The sequence below is a fragment of the Podarcis vaucheri genome (assembly GCF_965113315.1).
Source record: "Podarcis vaucheri genome assembly, chromosome: 11".
In the NCBI taxonomy this organism is placed as follows: domain Eukaryota; kingdom Metazoa; phylum Chordata; class Lepidosauria; order Squamata; family Lacertidae; genus Podarcis; species Podarcis vaucheri.
Window position 1 is genome coordinate 29,156,506 of NC_138749.1, and position 18,187 is coordinate 29,174,692.

The window sequence follows — 18,187 nt, forward strand, 5'->3', positions numbered from 1 at the left end:
TTAATTACATAGAATCATAGCGGTTGGTATAATTGTTGGGATAAGAATTCAGAACTTGCCTGGCAACTTTGCCTTCAGTAGGTAACAAAAAAGGTGATAAAGTAACTACATCTAGCACTGTGCGTTAAATTTTACTCATGAATTCAGTCATTGCAGTGATTATACAGACCTCTGGCCCATTGCTGAGTATTTCCCGAGTGAAGATACAGCTGATAAAATCACAAGTGCCCTGTTTTCCCTCATAACAGTCCTAAACTCTGAGGTTGCTGTTCTGTACCCATTTACCTGGTAGAAAGCCGCATTAAGCACAAAGAGACTTCTGAAATAGACATGTACCGTATTTTCCGCCCCATAGGCCACACCGCCCCATAGGACGCACCTAGGTTTTTTTTTGGGGGGGGAATAAAGAGGGAAAAAAATATTTCCCTCCCAGATGCGGGGCTGGCGCGGGGGAAGCCCAAGCTTCCCCCGACCCCAGCCCCCAGAACAGCCTGCTATCCGCAAGCCTAGGGAACCCGGCGGAAGTCGCGCCGGTCTCCCTAGGGTTGCACAGAGCTGCGCGAAGCCCGGGGCTGCAGGCAGCGATCGGGAGCCGGGCTCGATTTCGCGCCGGGCTCCGGAGGGCTGCGCAGAGCTGCGCGAAGCTGGGGGCTGCAGGCAGCTCTGCGCAGTGATCGGGAGCCCGGCGCAACTCCGCGCCGGGCTCCTGAGGGCTCCGCAGAGCTTCCTGAAGCCTGCATTCGCCCCATAGGACGCACACACATTTCCCCTTTCATTTTTGGCGGGGGAAAAGTGCGTCCTATAGGGCGAAAAATACGGTATATCATTGGACTGTAAGTTAACAATACAGTGAATTCTTAGTGAGTGCCTAAGCATCTTTGCAAAGTTTTCACATTTTGCATTTACCATTTGTGAAGGGGATTCTTTAACTTCCACCTGCACTTATTGTATAGTAGTATTTTCAGAAAATACCTTCTGGGATCCAGAACCCCCAGGTCAGCTAAGTGCAGTGGTGGGGTGGCAATTGGAAGAGCTGGGCGAGCTAGAGCTGCTTGTTGCTGCTGCCAGTGCTGGGCCTGGTGGCAGGCTGGGCCTGACTCTGCAAGGTGCAGGGTGCAATTCACCCCAGCGCCTAGCAGATTACAGCCTTCGGATGTTGCCAAGGGGCGAAGGGCCCATCAGCAGCGATGGCATGGGGTGAAATCCACCCCAGCACCTAGCCGAGTGGGGTCATCTGGTGCTGCAAACTTGTTAACTTGTAAATAACTACTCAGACGAAACCTGCACTGAGTTCAGTGGGCCTTACTCCCAGGTAAAGGTGTGTGTTTTATCTCGGCAGCCAGGGCTCCTCCAGATGACAGTATCTTTTTGCACCAAGTCAGTGAGCACCACTTGTTTTTAAAATTGTCCCATATATACAGAACTTACAGACTGTATCTGTAGGTTCCCCTTCTGGGTCGAATAACTGGGGTCAAATAAGTGTTGTTTACTTTTTATAATACTGTACATGGAAGATTGATCTCCCTAGGAAGGTTCTGGACTCTCCTTCCTTGGAGGTTTCTAAGCAGATGTTGGATGGTCATCTGCCGTTGATGATTTAGCAGAGTTTCCTACATTGCAGGGGGTTGCACTAGAAAAATGATTCTATGCTTTTCTGCTTCAACAATATTTCATTATGTTTCTATTATTTTATGTAATTGCATTTTGAATAAATTATAAAAATTATAAATAAAAATGTTCTATTTACAAACAAAACATTTAAATAGCTACTTTCTACCGGTAGAACAAGAGGGGGTATGGGCGTAGCCAGGATTTTAGTTAATGAGGGCAGGCTTTTGTTGGGGGGGGATAGAACCTCAGATTTGTATTGATTTGTATTGATTATTACTCATGGGGGACAGCTGTTCCCCCGCCCCCCTTGGATATGTCCATGGTGGGGCACAGGAAGGAAACAAGGTTGGAAGGGGGCCACGGTCAGAAAAAGGTTGGGAAATACTGGTCTATGGTGTTTCTGTCCCTAAATAGCTAATACCTAAGGAAAAAATGTGTACAACTTAAAAGCATGTGGAATACAGTGGTACCTCACAAGACGAATGCCTCGCAAGACAAAAAACTCGCTAGACGAAAGGGTTTTTTGTTTTTTGAGCTGCTTCGCAAGACGATTTTCCCTATGGGCTTGCTTCGCAAGATGGAAACGTCTTGCAAGTTTGTTTCCTTTTTCTTAACACCGTTAATACAGTTGCGACTTGACTTCGAGGAGCAACTCATAGAATGCGGTGTGGTAGCCTTTTTTGAGGTTTTTAAAGACTTTGGTGATTTTTGAAGCTTTTCCAAAACTTTCCTGACACCGTGCTTCGCAAGACGAAAAAAATCGCAAGACGACAAAACTCGCGGAACGAATTAATTTCATTTTGCGAGGCACCACTGTGCTGTAAGAATGGCCCAGAGCAGCTAATGCCTAGTAATGCTGAGTCCTGCATTTTTACTAATTGTAGTTAGTGTTTACCTACAGTATATAAAGCTCTCCATTTCAAAGCCAGGATGACTAAAAAGAAGCTTAGGGCACCCTTTGTTCACCTAATTAGTTACACTCTTAAGTTTTAGATTCTACAGATATTTTTTGAGTTTTGAATAGAGTAACTTGGGCACAATAATTTTACAATCTTGTAGGTTTTAAGAAAACAACAGCAAACCATTACTCTCCGAATCTTTTGTCTCTGCAGTATGATATTTGAAAACATTGAAGTTAGCATATGCTTTTTATAACATGCCAAATAATCAGGCAGTTATTTTATGTGAACTCATAATGTCTCTTGATGGTCTCAGGGAAATGGGTGGTTAAGCGTATATGAAAGTATGGGTCTGTTTGGGGGAATAGATTTTGTACCCTGGAAGATTCACTGATTGATCTCCAAGGTTTCGTGCTGTATTTGATTTATGGTTCGCCTATTATTCTAGTATATAGACATTCTACTTATTGAGCTTTTGCTTGGTAAGCTGAATTACAGAGGCCCAGGCAGCCAATAGATGTTTTTTCTTCAGGCTCTGAGAAAGAAACAGTGTTTGCCAGGAATCTGTTGAGAAATTTGAGCTGTAGTTCAAATTCAAAATATGCTAAACAAAATTTAGAAGGTGACATACCATATTTATGTTTTAGATGCTACCTGAAAGTGAAAAGTAAAGCAATATGTATGTTTGTATGCGTTTTTCTCACCTTTGATAGGAGGGAATTCTGGAAGAGTATAGTGAGAAGAATTTCTATGGATCTGAAGAAGAGCAGAAAGAGAAAAATCAGGAGGCAAACAAGCCCTATTCTATGGACCCAGACCACCGATTGCTTATACGAAATACAAAGCCTTTGCTACAAAGCCGGAATGCTGCTGTAAGATTAACTTTCTTCATAAATGTCTTTGGGGGGGTTTAAAGCCAGGCTGTGTTTTTTAATTTAGCCATTGAAAATAGGCTGTACTGAGTACAATAGATATCCAAACATAACCACCGTGTAATGTGCAGGCCTACCTTGCCATGTATTGTGGCTTAGTATATTTTAAAGCTGGGGGTGGGGGGCGGTTAGACCTTGAAGCTAGCTTTTTTTCCTACACTTGTTTTTTCATCTGCTGAGAAAGCTGCTTATAATTCAGAGAAAATAATGTAATACCTGATGTCTTTGAATATGTTCTTTTGCTTCAAGGAACGTAAGAAATTAAAAATTTCTGTATGCAAATACGTTTATACTATGTGAAAGAAAAGCGTAATTACCAGATGAAAGGAGGTGACTTGTCGTCATTTTTTCAGGTGGTGATGGCAATTGCACAACTTTATTGGCATGTAGCACCCAAATCTGAAGCTGGGATTGTTGCTAAATCATTAGTACGTTTACTTCGTAGTAACAGGTAAATCAAGCATACTTTTCTGCTTATTTTCACAACAGTGGGTGGTAAAAAGTTATGAAAGGGTAAACTGGTTTTCATTTGTATAACAGTAATTTAGGTATTCATTATTCATACATGGATTTGATCAATATTTACAAAATCTGAAACATGTTAATAGTATTTAATGAGCTCAATTTTATAAAGCTCACTGGAAAAGAAGTATAGTGTACATTCATAAGGTATAAATTTGGTTCAAAATCAAGATCTGGCACAAGCATACAATGGAAGTAGCTTTTAAAGATTAAGCTTCAGGATTTATGCATTCCTTCTCCTGCCACCATTCTCTCATGTTAGTTCCCTACATACACCTATCCTGGCTTTTTCAAATGAAATGAAACCAGGTATGCTTCTGTAAATTTACTTTGACTATATGGGTTTAATCAAGGTTCTCAAAGGAGTGTACCAGATTTCATTTCCATCAATTTTGGCAATGTTTGCAATAACTCTAAACCCATTTAGTACTTTAAACAAAGAACTTGGATATTCCATTATATAACATATCTTCAAAATAATTTTGAAGAGCATTCTAAGAATTTGAATAACCTTTACTTTTGAATAACCTTTACTTTTGAAAATGTTTTGAATCTAGCTCTTTAAAAATGTTCAGTACTTAAGAGTTATGCATATTAATGATCTAACGTTGACTTTTAGGGAAGTACAGTACATTGTTCTCCAGAATATAGCAACGATGTCAATCCAACACAAGGTTTGACGTTTTGAATACATAACTTCAAAATTGCTACATTTTAACCTCAGTATAATTGCTAAATATTGTTAATTTGTGTTTTCCCTCCCCAGGGCATGTTTGTGCCTTACTTGAAAAGTTTCTATGTTAGGTCAACTGATCCAACTATGATCAAGACATTAAAGGTATGGTTTTATATTTATAATAAGTACACTAATTATTCTTAATAGGTCAGCATTGACCTTAAGATAACAGTTTTGTAATACTAAAACAAAAAGAGCAAAATTCCAACTCATCTCCTTAGGAAATTTTATCTTGAGCAATATTATGAGGAATATACCATATATACTTGAGTATAAGTCGACCCGAATATAAGCCGAGGCACCTAATTTTACCACAAAAAGCTGGGAAAACTTATTGACTTGAGTATAAGCCAGTTCACCACAGCACAAACCTGGTGGTGGCTGCAGCAGCGGAGGAATCAGGCTGCTCGCTTCTCCTCCAACAGCGGCAAAGACGGCAGTGGAGGAAGGAGCAGCCCAAAAGGACCCTCACTCGAGTATAAGCCAAGGGGGGCTTTTTCAGCATTAAAAATGTGCTGAAAAAGTAGGCTTATACTCAAGTATATACAGTGCTCTGTGTTGTGAACAATTTAAATTTTAGATAGCATACTCTTGCACATGTTTAATTAGTAGGAAAACTTGTGTTGAACAGGGCTTGCTTTCTAGTAAGTATAAAATCACTTGCTGAGTCTTTAAAAGGAAGACAAATTTTTTTTGAATGCAGAACCTTAGTGCAATTTGTAGTAAGCAATAAGTAAAAGATCTGCATTTAATTAATCTCTACTAATGTCAAAGAGGACAGAAATGTAAGTTGTTACATGTAATTTGTTTAAATAATCTACTGCAGGCTTCCTCAACCTCGACCCTCCAGATGTTTTGAGACTACAATTCCCATCATCCCTGACCACTGGTCCTGCTAGCTAGGGATCATGGGAGTTGTAGGCCAGAAACATCTGGAGGGCCGAGGTTGAGGAAGCCTGATCTACTGTATAGGAAGCAGGGGAAAAGTGAACAACTTTCTTCCGTAATTAGTTATTAGAAAGATTGGGATTACATAAATTTGTGTATATTTTATATATATACACCACTAGAAATGCAGATGTGAAATTGTGAATTGAGTACAGAATATATAATGACTAACATGTTTTGAGTCTAAAGTCTCTCAACTTCAGAGTGACCTTGACTCTTCAGTTCCAAGTGAGGTACCCATTGCCACAACTGATGATGCATTGTGGTTTCAGCTTATGCAGTCAGATGCGGTTGACAGGGTGCTTGTGGCTATTCACCCAACCATAGACCCTATTGATTCCTGTCCCTTTTGGCTTATTGGATCTCACAAAGGGTGTTTGACTGTTTGGGTCCAGAATGTAATTAACACTTCATAATGTGAAGGGATGGCCCCTGTTGCCTTGAGAGAGCCACTCCTAAAGAAGTTGGTGTGGAACCAGTTGCAAAGATCTGCTTCCTAGGGAAGGCAGTGGAAAAGGTCACCTATCTAGGCCTTTTTGAATCTGGTTTGAATTGGTCTTTGCTGAGAGTGGGACAAGGGGCATATGACCCTGCTTCTGTTTCTTTACCTTTCTGCTTCTTTACCTTTCATTACCATTCATTATGGTGTCCTCCTGGACTGGATCCAAGGAATGGAAATTGGGGGTACAGTGGTACCTCGGGTTAAGAACTTAATTCGTTCCAGAGGTCCGTTCTTAACCTGAAATGGTTCTTAACCTGAGGTGTGCTTTCACCAATGGGACCTCGTGCTGCCACTGCGCCGCTGGCGTGCGATTTCCACTTATCTTGGGGCAAAGTTCTTAACCTGGAGCAACCACTTCCTGGTTAGCGGAGTTTGTAACCCAAAGCGTCTGTAACCCGAGGTACCACTATACTGTGTTACAGTAGTTCTGGTTCATGGCTGAGTTCACAGAGTAGCATTGTCAGCCCTCTGGCAAATACTGTATTTTTCGCTCTATAACACACACCCGACCATAACATGCACATAGTTTTTAGAGGAGGAAAACAAGGAGGGGAAAATCTAAACGAAACAGTGGATGTCTGATTTTTGTGGTTCATGCTGTGGCCACAGACATGTGATCTGACGGTGAGTTTGGGGTAGTCCAATGCAAAAATCCTGAGGATCCATGTGGATCCACATTTTTGCATCACTGTGGCCCCAGGCAACAGTGGGTGCGTGGTTTTTTTGGTGCAAGCTGTAGCCATGGACATGCTATGTGATCTGATGGTGAATTTGGGGTGACCCAGTGCAAAAGTCCTGAGGATCCATGTGGATCCGTGCTTTGTAACCACGTTTTAGGTGGGGTGTGGAGAGGGATGCTGCTAATAATGCAGGCGAGGGGTTTAAGGGGAGAAGGAACACGCGTGGGGTGTGTGGAGAGGGATGCTGCTAATAATGCAGAAGAGGGGTATAAGAGGAGAAGGCTCTTCTCCTCTCCCGCTTTGCTCCTTTGAAGCAAGCAGGCTCTGCTACTCTCCCACCTCCCCGGCTTAGCGTTTAGCGATCTGAAAAACCTCGCTGCTATTTAGCGAGCTGAGTGGGGAGGAGAGAGGGACATGGTTGCTTTAAAGGAGCCAACCGGACAGGAGCCGCTTACACTCGTGTAAGCGGCTCCTCTCCTCTCCTGCATTGCTACTTTGAAGCAAGCAGGCTCTGCTTCTCTCCTTCCTCCCCACTCAGCGGCTCTTCTCTCGCTTTGCTGTTTCAAAGCGAGCCACGGAGGAGGGAAGGAAGGGGAACCATGGATCCTCTGTTCACGACTGCAGCAGATCCACCACCACCCCCGCCGCCACCCGTAGGCATTCGCTCCATAACACGCACAGACATTTCCCCTTACTTTCTAGGAGGAAAAAAGTGAGTGTTATGGTGCGAAAAGTACGGTACGCCATGGGATGCCTTGGGGCACCATTTTATCCCCAATGTTATTTAATAGCTACATGAAGCTTCTGGGAATGGTCATGAGGAGATTTGGGGCAAGGTGTCATTTATATGTTGATCACACATAGCTCTATTTGTCCCTAACATCTGAATTGGGAGAGGCAGTGCAGACCATGAACTAGCGCTTGGATGCAGTGGTGAGATGGATGAGGGAACATACCAGAATCTTGCCAAGATGGAGGCACTATGGGTCAGTGATTCCAGTGTCTGAGGACAAGTCACAACACCACAGCAGCTTAAAATTGTAAAGTGGGGCAGAGACTTATTCAGGTGTAGGGCAGGTGAGTGTGCCTTGCCCACAACAGCCTTTTGGGCCATATGGGGAAGTATGGCAGGCCTAATTAGGCCAACAGGCAAGAGGTTTCCAACTCCTGAAGCGTTATATAATACAGGCATAGTGTTTATTTTTCTAGCTCCTTTTTCCAACTTCAGAAAAGGCCTCTCTTCTACACCTGGATAGAAGCTTCAGAACATTGCCTTAGGCATGGGCCATGTTAGGAGTTCTTACAATCCATATGGATCATATGAGATAACATACAGCTTTTCAATCAATTCCTTTAATCCTGACAACAGTTCTCTTATTAAAAATTCATGGTGATTTATTTTCCAGCCTTCAACTTGCTGAGGGCTTTTCATTTTGTAATTCAGAACTGTTCACAATGTAGAAAACATTCCTTATTCTTCCAAGTTTTCCTAATCAGATTCTTTTCTCTTTTAGCTTGAAATCTTAACTAACTTAGCAAATGAGGCCAACATTTCAACTCTTCTCAGAGAATTTCAGGTTTGTACATCATTCTTATTCTATGAAACATCACTTGAAGCATATGCTTAAGCTGATTCGAGATTTTTTGATTCGAGATTTTTCCATTAGAAAAACAGCTTCCTTTCTTTTATTTTAAAGGTTTTGGAACTTTATCTAGTGATGCCTGTCCAACTCCAACTGTGCAGTGGTTTTCCAGTTGTGTAATGGGACTTCTTGCTTTTCTTACACCTGTAGCCCCCATGTGCACCCCAAATCTGTTATGGAGGGTCGTCCAACCCTCTGATGCATACTTTGAAAGTGCATGAGAGGTTACAGGGGCTGGGGGCAGGTAGTAAGGGGAAGTCCACTTGTGATCGTGAATATCACCCATAGAACACAAAATATGGTTTGTATTTTGTTGTAAATCAGCTTGATTCTGCTACAAGTTGCAGATGGGCAAAAGCTCCCTAGATAGTAGTATTCTAGAAAGGAGTTGTCTTACGTTCTGATTATATTTTTTGATTGACTCACATTGCTCTTGACCCAGGATAGGTTGTTTCAGAACGTGCTGGTATATAATATTTATATTTGGAACATCTGTGGTGTTCTAAAGAACCCATTTTTTGCATCTTCACATGCAGCAATTGTTTTACTATCGCCTTTTGTTTGTTTGTTTGTTTGTTCTTAATTCAGCAAGTTAAATGAATTGAAATATTTCTGAGAACTATTCATGAACCATGCTGTTCTTGCACTCAGACTAATCACTGGCTTTGAGTTGCTACCCACTACTAATATACATGGTGGCTGAATCCCTTCTGGCATTGGGTAACTAAAGATAGCCTGTTGCCCTATTTCTATATCACTCACATTCGCTAATTAAAAGAAACTGAAGGTAGCTTCCAAAGGGAAGGATAGGTTTGTTAAAGATTTTAACTGATGAGACCAATGTGTTGAAGACTGAAATTCCTATTTTCTTCAGACCTATGTGAAAAGCCAAGATAAACAATTTGCTGCAGCTACAATTCAGGCAATAGGCAGATGTGCAACCAACATCTCGGAAGTGACTGACACATGTCTTAACGGCCTAGTGTGTTTGCTGTCTAACAGGGATGGTAAGTTAATTGTTCTATTTTGTATTTTGAGTGACTGGCAGCTTGTATTTTCTGGTAGTATTCCCAGATAGAACCAGATAAAAACAGTATAGTGTTTGTCTTAAATGACATGTTCTGAATAAACAGTGGCGTTGTTTATAGTTCCTGTTTGTAGTTCTTTAAAATTATTTCCTTTTTTAATTATTAGCATGGGTTGCTGTCAGTATACAGTTGATACTGATATCTGAAATATTTTAAAGTACTATAATTAAAATTTGTAGAATGTGGTCTTCATCCAGAGCATTGTGGTGTTTTTTCCCCAGTTGCATTAAAGTGGCTGTACTGCAGAGGGTGCTACAAGCAGGGAAATGTGGGGTTTTTATGTTTGTAAATGGCTAAATAAGATAGCATATCAAACAGTTTAGGACTGCCGCCAACCAAGTTGTCCATGCTTCATCGTTTATTTTCTTCTATATTAATATACAAAAGAGGGGAAATTCAAACAGGCATAAAAGCTAAGCCAGTGCTGTGTAATTATTTCTCAAAAAACAACATTAAATCTTATAGAAGGAAAAACATAAGGAAATCAGGTCTGCTTATAATGTCATTAGGTGCCAAAATAAATCCCTGGTACCCATTTTTTGCCTTCCCCACTACTTTGCATGTGGAATGTCATCAGTATATTCACCTGGATTGATAGGTGCTTGGCTTTGCTTGGAAGTCAATCCACATATTTATTTGTATGCATATAGTTAAACATTTGAATCTAGCATATAGTTCAGGCAAAACTAAAGATTCCATTGTGAGTTTATATTAGGTGTTACTTTTCCCTTGACATGCAGTTTCTGGAGGGGCAGATTTGAAAAGGGAGAAGAGAAAGAAGTGTTTAACCATGCCCCCACCAGCTGCTTCCCTCCTGCAACTCTATTACACTATTGGTCTGAAACCAGAGTTGTAGGGAAGCATCTTGGATGGGAGTTGCCACGGAAAAGCAAAGGGCAGGACTAGGATTAAGCATCTTCCCCCATTCTTTCAGGAAAACCATTGCCTCCTAATGATGCATTGCAAAGGAGCAGTGTTGGCTAAATTCCAACATAGGTTGGAACAGTTCTTCAGCTTCCATACCAGAATTTTAACAAATGATTTGTTTCTCTCCCTGACCAGTAGTATCCAGGTTTAAGCAATTATTACCTGCTTAATTTACTTCATGGAATGCTGTGGCCAATGAAGTGGGTACATCTCTTGTCAGCTGACACAGGCAGGAGCAAAGCTTTTATCTATGAGAAGTAGGCCCGGCTTCCTCAGTTTTTCCCCTACCTGACGCGGCAGAACATTCCTCCTCAGCTCTACTGACTAGCTAAGTTTATTGGTTATTAGTTTTCTGATTTTTTTCCTTGGTGTTATTTTTCTACTAGTTCTTCCCTTCTAATCCTCTCTCCTTTTTTTAAAAAAGGCACTTATAACCCTTTTCTTTGTTCCTTCCTTTAAGGCATTTTATTCTTGTTGTTTGTTTTTGTGCCCTTACTTGGTTGTCTCTGTTCCACTGTTGCAGTGCATGACAGCTGCCCAGCTGCCCACTTTGTCTGTTGCCACCTCCTTTCGATTTCAACACACCGCTGCAGCGTTTCTTTTTTTCTAACCTTTTCTTTCAGACGTTCTTTTTTCCCGGCCACAAAATTTCTGGGATCACATTTATTTCCTTTGTTATTTGTGTAGGTGTGCAGCTGCCTTTTATTAATCGTGTGTGTGTGTGTTCCATGGTCCTACTAGTGCGCTCTGGGTCTGTGGTACAGCAGAGGGAGAGGTGTATTTACACCATTCGCAGTATTGCCTCCTGGTCCACTTCGTTTGGTGATGCAACGCTTGCCTGTTACCAATACAACCTCCAGAGTTAACCTCCTCCAGTTCGCTTAAGTGACATGGAGAGAGTATGTGTGGAGCTTAACTGAGTCACGCTGCCCTCCCCCATAGTCTGCAGTAGCGGCATCGGAGGTCTGAGGTTGGCTAATTCCTCCCAGTTCACCTTAAAAGTGATGACAGAGTGGTCCACGATTCAGCATAACGAGTTGTGTGCCCCTTCTGGCTTCCACTGCTATCACTATTGTGAGAATATGTATCCATCTTGTCCTCCACTATGGAACCCTCTCAAGGTGTGACTGAACCACCTCCAAAGAAAACCAAGCAAAAACTTAAACACCTCTTACCTTCCAAGGTTGGGGGACACAACAAGCCAGGCCCCCCAGTTCATAGAAAACGCCCTTCCCCTACACCTATTCCTCAATCTCAGGACTCCACTACAGTGTAGTCCCCATTACCTAAAAGCAATGTTGGCCATGTGAATGCTAATCATTTGCTACCACCTACTGGTGAAAGACATCTTAACATCAGCTTATCTGACTCGCAATCAGAATTTTTAGGATTTTCCAAGGATAATGGTCAAGGGGTGCAAAACCCTCAATCTACCAATCCAGCACCATTAATTGAGCAGTTGAAAGAAGCACTTATTGCTTCACTATCATCTGATCTCCAATTACAAATTCCCACCAAGCGACCGGCCTTACCAAAGACAGATTCCTTTCCCCAGCAAGTGGGAACTAATGTAGGGGAATCCTCTCCTAACCCCTTTACACTAGTGGGCAGTGATGGAAATGATGGTTATGTCTCTCCATCCTCCCCTACTTCCTTATGAAAACTGAAATGGATGATGAAAGGAGTGGTGCATCAGTGCAGGATGAGCCTCTCTCTGTATGTTTGTGCTCCCATTCTAAAACATAAAATTATGCATGCTTTTGGATTATCCTCCTTGACTCCAAAGCCAGATAGCGATATATCCCTACTAACTGATAGTCGCACCTCTTCTAATTCCATTTTGGTGCTGTCAGTTTTAAAGGCCATTGTGAAGTCAGAACTGGATTCTTCCATGCATTCTAAGTAAAATGCCACCTTAGCAGATAAATTAAATACCTTAGACCCAAAATGTATGGCCTATATTAAAGCTCTATGCAAAATCCATGATGCAGCAGTCCTGCCTATGAGGGCCTCCTGCACCGCAACATCTTGTGCCCAAGCCTGTATTGTGTGGCTTGAGGATCTGCTATAAAATCCCCCCCCCCCAAGATTCTGCCCGACAATGCCAAACTTTCTCTAAGCTCAGGCCTTTATGGCAGATGCCAACATGGACTCTATGCAATTTGCAGCTACAGCACTGTCATCCCAAGTAGCAGCTAGAGACACTCTTTGGTTAAAAAATTGGAATGCTGATATAGCATCTAAAGTGAATCTTTCCGCCGTTCCCTTCTCGGGCATTCAGCTTTTTGGAGACGGGGCACCAAAAGATGTCCTGATAGAATCAAGGGATAAGAGGAAAATTCTTATTAGTCAAAGGCCGGATAGAAGGCCAAGAAGATGCTTTTCCCCTTTCACAACTCTGATTATCATGGATGCGAGCCTCCAGCATTGGAGAGCCCACTGCTGGAACCAATTCATCCAAGGTCTCTGGATGGATCTAGAAAAATCTCACTCCATCAACTGGCTGGAACTGCAGGTGGCCAGACTATCAATCATTCACTTTGCTTGGCGGTTCTGTCCACACCACGTCCTGATACGGACCGACAATTCCATGGCAAAATCCCGTATCACCCGTCAAGGTGGCACTCAATCTGTCACTCTTCAAACGGAAGCCGCTTGTCTCTTTAACTGGGATGAATGCCATCTGCTCTCCCTATCAGCGGAACATATTGCTGGAGATGACAACTATCAGGCAGTTTGGTGGAGCCACAAACATCTGGACCCTGGAGAGTGGATGCTAGCCAGACAAATATTCCATCAAGTTCTCTGGGGTCTGTTCCAAGTAGATCTACCTGCGAGCAAAGCCAGTCCCCAACTGCCCCGTTATTATTCAAGGTTCCAGGACCCTCAAGCAGAAGCATGGGATGCCCTAATTGCCCCGTAGCCTCAAGGCCAGCTCTAAGCCTTTCCCCCTCAATCAATTCTTCCTTGAGTTCTTCACAAAGTCAGATGGGGAAAGGCTTGAGTGGTGCTTCTAACCCCCTTCTGGCCCCAAAGACCGTGGTTGTTGGAGCTTCAAACTCTGTCAGTGGCTCCGCTCTTCCATCTTCCAGTATCACCCACCCTATTGCAGCAGGGACCACTTCTCCATCCGGACCCTCGATGTAAACTTTGAGAGCTGTGCGGACGTCCAAGGAATACCACACCTTTTCCTTCGGATATTTTGGGCTAGGGCAAAAGGTGGGAAGAACCAACACCTGTTGGACATGAAATCTGGAAAGCACCTTCAGAAGGAATGAAGGAAAAGGTGTGGTATTCCTTGGACGTCCGCACAACTCTCAAAGTTTACATTCACTGAACGAAACCCTTCCAGAAGACAGATTCCTTATTTACATCCTTTCATCCTTCTACCTAAGGGGCCAAGGTCACTAGTACAACCTTAGTGAGGTGGATTAGGGCCTGTATTTTCCTGGTGTACGATTCCCTCAACGCAGGTATTAGCTCATTCAACCAGGTCTGCTGCCACCTGATCTGCTGCTTTCTTGGCCAATGCTTCCTTGCTGGATATTTGTAAAGTGACCATTATGTCATCTTTTACTACTTTTTCCAAACATTACACTTTGAACCAATCATCCTCACCTGATTTGGCCTTTGGTCATACTGTCCTCCACCAATTTCTATAGTTGGTGCATCTGCAGAGCTGGGACCTGCCCATATTTTTCTCCTCTGTGGCATGTCCCACTCAATTGGCTGTGGCATTCCAGGAAGTAAATAAAACAATTGGTCTTACCTGAAGTGGAGATTTAAGACTGGAATGCCATAGACCATTGACCCCGCCCTAGGCTGCTCTGTGATGCACTTCTCTATGTTTAGTCTTTCAATTCTGTGCCTACCCGCCCCGCCCCCCATTCACTTTTCTTCCTGAGCCAGGAAGGCGGAAGTAGGCAGATAGGATTGGTTTTTGTTTCAGTGGCTCTGTCAGTGCCTGGCTGCTTGGCAAATCTGAAAAACTGAGGAAGCCAGGCCTACTTACAGATTTTTGCTCCTGTCTGTGTCAGCTGACAAGAGATGTACCCACTCCATTGTCTACAGCGTTCCAGTCTTAAATCTCCACTTCAGGTAAGACCAATTGTTTTCTCTCTTTCTCTGGAAAATAAAAAAGATAGTGCCTAAAGGGTTATAGTCTGCAAACAAATAATATAGGATAAATTTTATTCCTGGCATATGATACCTTCAGCAGCTTTAAAGTGTCTTCTAAAGGAAGACAGAAAGAAATTTCAACGTTCTATTAGTAATGTCTGATGGAATGAGCTCATTTGGGTATTTGATGACTGCAGTTCACGCAGCAAAACCTTTCTGGAAATGGAGCTGATGGGAGTTGGATTTCAGCAACATCTGGAGGGTCAGTGGTTCCTCATCCCTGAAGTAAAGAATACAAATGATAGACTTTGAGAACATTGGGCATTATTAACTGATGCTTGTTGGAAAGCAGCGTAAAAGCTTAGATGATTAGTAGTTAGGACATCATGCATAAGCCATGGATTCATGGATAGAAGAATGTGCCACAGCAAGACTTCTGCAAGGCAAGACATTCCCTCCCAATAGTCCTGTCCCCTCCCCCTCTGGTTCAGCTATAAGGAGGAGTTCAGAAGCTCTTGTTTCTGGTTTAGATTAACTGCAGCTGTGGAGTCCAACCTGACAGACTGTTCTTAATCTTAAATATGATTTGGTTGAAATATGGCTTGCCTGTGATAAGTAACTTAAAACCATAGGTTATGAAGCTGGCTTGTGTAAACAACAACAGTTAACATTAACTATACTTTAGTGTTCAGGCAATTCGTTAAACTGTTAATGGAAATCATAAGCAGAAGCTTCCAAACGTAGCTGTGTCAGTGTGTGCAAACCCACGGTTCACTGTGGCTTGTTCTCGTCACACTTAAATGTGGTTTAGTGGAAGATTGAATAAAATGTCTTGCTTTTCCTATTAGGCTGCAGTAAGAACATAGTACATTTGGTCAGGTTTGCCCTTTTCTTTTCAGTGTAATTCCTGGCTAAGAATTGGCATTAATGTGATTGATTTACTAGTTTTTATAAACATATGTTAGTTCAATCAAGCTTTGAATATTCCTTGTTCAATAAAGTACTTTGTTGCATAACATCCCTGTAAATCTTTGAACTACCACCTTTATTTAGCTCTATTATTTCAAACATCCTGAGCATCAGTATACTCTAAATGGCATGTGTGCTTTATTTTTTAGAACCAGGGAAAAGGATATTACACAATTAGATGCTAAATTGATGAAAACAATTTTCAGAACATTGCTTACCTAAATCAATATGACTTGGTTTCAAAACATATTTGCAGTTTTTCAGGCAATTACAAAGCTAAGATTATGGCTATTGCTTTGTATGTTTCTCAATATCTGTTTTATCAGAGGTTCACATATAGCAAAGATGCAAATACTAAGAGTAGTAAAACACACATAGCTCTAGAAAATAAGATTTTAAAGATTTTGAATGCCAAGCCTCTTCTCTTTATGGTTTTATTTTGCTTGACAGACATCTGTTAAAATTTGGAAAGTGATCTGCATCTGACACAAAATTATTGTATTGATTTTGCAAAGTATATTTTCAAAACATCTAAATACTTTAATGATTTATTTGTGTTAAATGATATTGATTTTATGTGAATATTTTCCTCTTTTAAAATTATTATTGTCTTTGTCTTTACCAGAAATAGTAGTTGCTGAAAGTGTTGTTGTAATTAAGAAACTGCTGCAGACACAGCCAGCACACCATGGCGAAATAATAAAGCGCATGGCCAAGCTCTTGGACACTATTACCGTGAGTATTTATTCCATTCTGCCTCTTAGTTACCCAAAGTAACTAGGGAATCAAGAATTGACAGAGAAATATTGGGATGTAGTGTGTGGGTGCAAAGTGTGTCTTGACTATATTTGTGGATATGTTTGTGGAGTAAAGCCTTAAATCACCATTTTTAATACAAGTAAATAATTTTAAAAGTGTGTGTGTGTGTGTGTGTGTGTGTGTGTAAATTTAAGCCAGTTTCTTATGCCATAATAGCATCATCATAGTTCAGATCTGTTTGGTTAAGTCATAGTAGCCTCATTCTGGGTGGTAGTTATAGGGTTAGAATCTGCTGGGTGTAAACTAAGGTTTACCAGGTTTTTTTCAATGAATCCGGGGCACTTTTCAACTTCAATTGATTTTGTATGGGGACAGATTTGTAAATCCGGGGACTGTCCCCAGGAAATGGGGACGTCTGGTAACCTTAGTGTAAACTACACTATTGTGTGGAAGAATCACATTAAATTTAACCCAGGAAATCTTCCAGTTTTCTCAAACCAAAGCAAGATTACCAGGTAGGATGATTCAGTTGTTTAAGACTTGAACATTAAAAACTTAGACCCTGTTTATAGTAGGAAAAATATATACCTGAGGGTATTAAGTTAATTCCAGTTTTTTACCTGAGATCCTGTGGAGTTGCTACCATCTCTCAGCTAAAACATGAAGTATATTGGATGTTTTTATGTGATAAACTTTAGACTTGAAAAATCAAAATTATATTGTGTGTTATCCAGAGGTGTGTATCATAAATAAGATGAGCTTTTGAAGTACCACAGCTTTCAAATGGAACTGCTTACAGAATGATTTATAAAATCTTTCTAGATGTCTGTCTTGTAACTGCTCTAAAAAACCAAGGCCTCGTTGTTTTTGTTTGTTTTTGCAGACAAGTTAATGGGTTCAAATGGTAGCAAAAGCTGGTTTCTGACATAAAGGTTTGAAAAGTGCACTTAACCACTTGCTCATGCTATGTGGAATAAAATATCAGGCAATGCAATTTACAATCCTGTTCGGCCTTTGGGGATAATGCAATGCAGAGCTATATAATGAATCCATTATTTCCTGTGTTCTTATAAGTTCAAGGTTCCCACTTATACAACACTGGAAAAGACAATGAAGGCTTTGACATATCTTCTTATCTGCTTGCGAACTTCTTAATGAGGGTTGACTAACATTTGGCCACACAAGTATCACGGAACTACAGCTCCTGTATTTCTGACCATTGGCCATGATGGCTGGGGCTAATTGGACTCTTGAGTCCAACAACATCTGCTGGGCCACAGGTTAATCACCTTTATATAAAATGTGATGACAGAAGGATTCCAAGATTATATGCAAACATTTACATGTTCAAGGGATTGGGCACAATGAAATCTGGAAATGTTACATCATACCGACATTATCAAAATAGTCAGATATGTTTATCAATTCTGTATATATCTTCTATTATAATGATCTACACGGCCATAGATTTGACAGATAGCCTTTGTTGTGCAAAATTCTTAGAGAGTGTAACTTCAGCTAATCTAATAAGTCTATAGTCAGCCCCATTAAATTCAGTGGGACTTACTTCCAGGTAGGTGCGGATAGGATTGTAGCCTCAGTCCAGATCCATCCCTTAATGTTTACATAGTGACTGTGTAGCCTAGGCCAAATGAAAAAACTCTTTCATAAAGCTGCATTTTCTTGCTACATTAGGAGGTTTTCATATAAATATATTTGTATAAATGAATATATGAAGCTTTATGTTCTTAATGATTTCTGCACAATCTCATATACAGTTAAAGCCTGTGAAGAACATAACTCTGAAACCTTCTGCAGCCCTAACTAAGGAGTGTGTGCACTTGTGAGAGCA

The 18,187-nt window shown here is 41.3% G+C and overlaps 1 protein-coding gene across 3 annotated transcripts in view; it reads left to right on the forward strand.

Moving 5' to 3' along the window:
• The window catches only part of AP3B1 (adaptor related protein complex 3 subunit beta 1), a 143,538-nt gene that overhangs the window by 51,172 nt on the left and 74,179 nt on the right, over positions 1–18,187 (forward strand). For all 3 annotated transcript variants that reach the window (XM_082191883.1, XM_082191882.1, XM_082191884.1), the window contains exons 8-14: positions 3,224–3,382; positions 3,796–3,893; positions 4,584–4,638; positions 4,731–4,802; positions 8,345–8,407; positions 9,348–9,480; positions 16,202–16,311. In XM_082191883.1, coding sequence (XP_082048009.1) covers positions 3,224–3,382; positions 3,796–3,893; positions 4,584–4,638; positions 4,731–4,802; positions 8,345–8,407; positions 9,348–9,480; positions 16,202–16,311 — 690 coding nt within the window. The remainder of the gene's footprint in view (positions 1–3,223; positions 3,383–3,795; positions 3,894–4,583; positions 4,639–4,730; positions 4,803–8,344; positions 8,408–9,347; positions 9,481–16,201; positions 16,312–18,187) is intronic.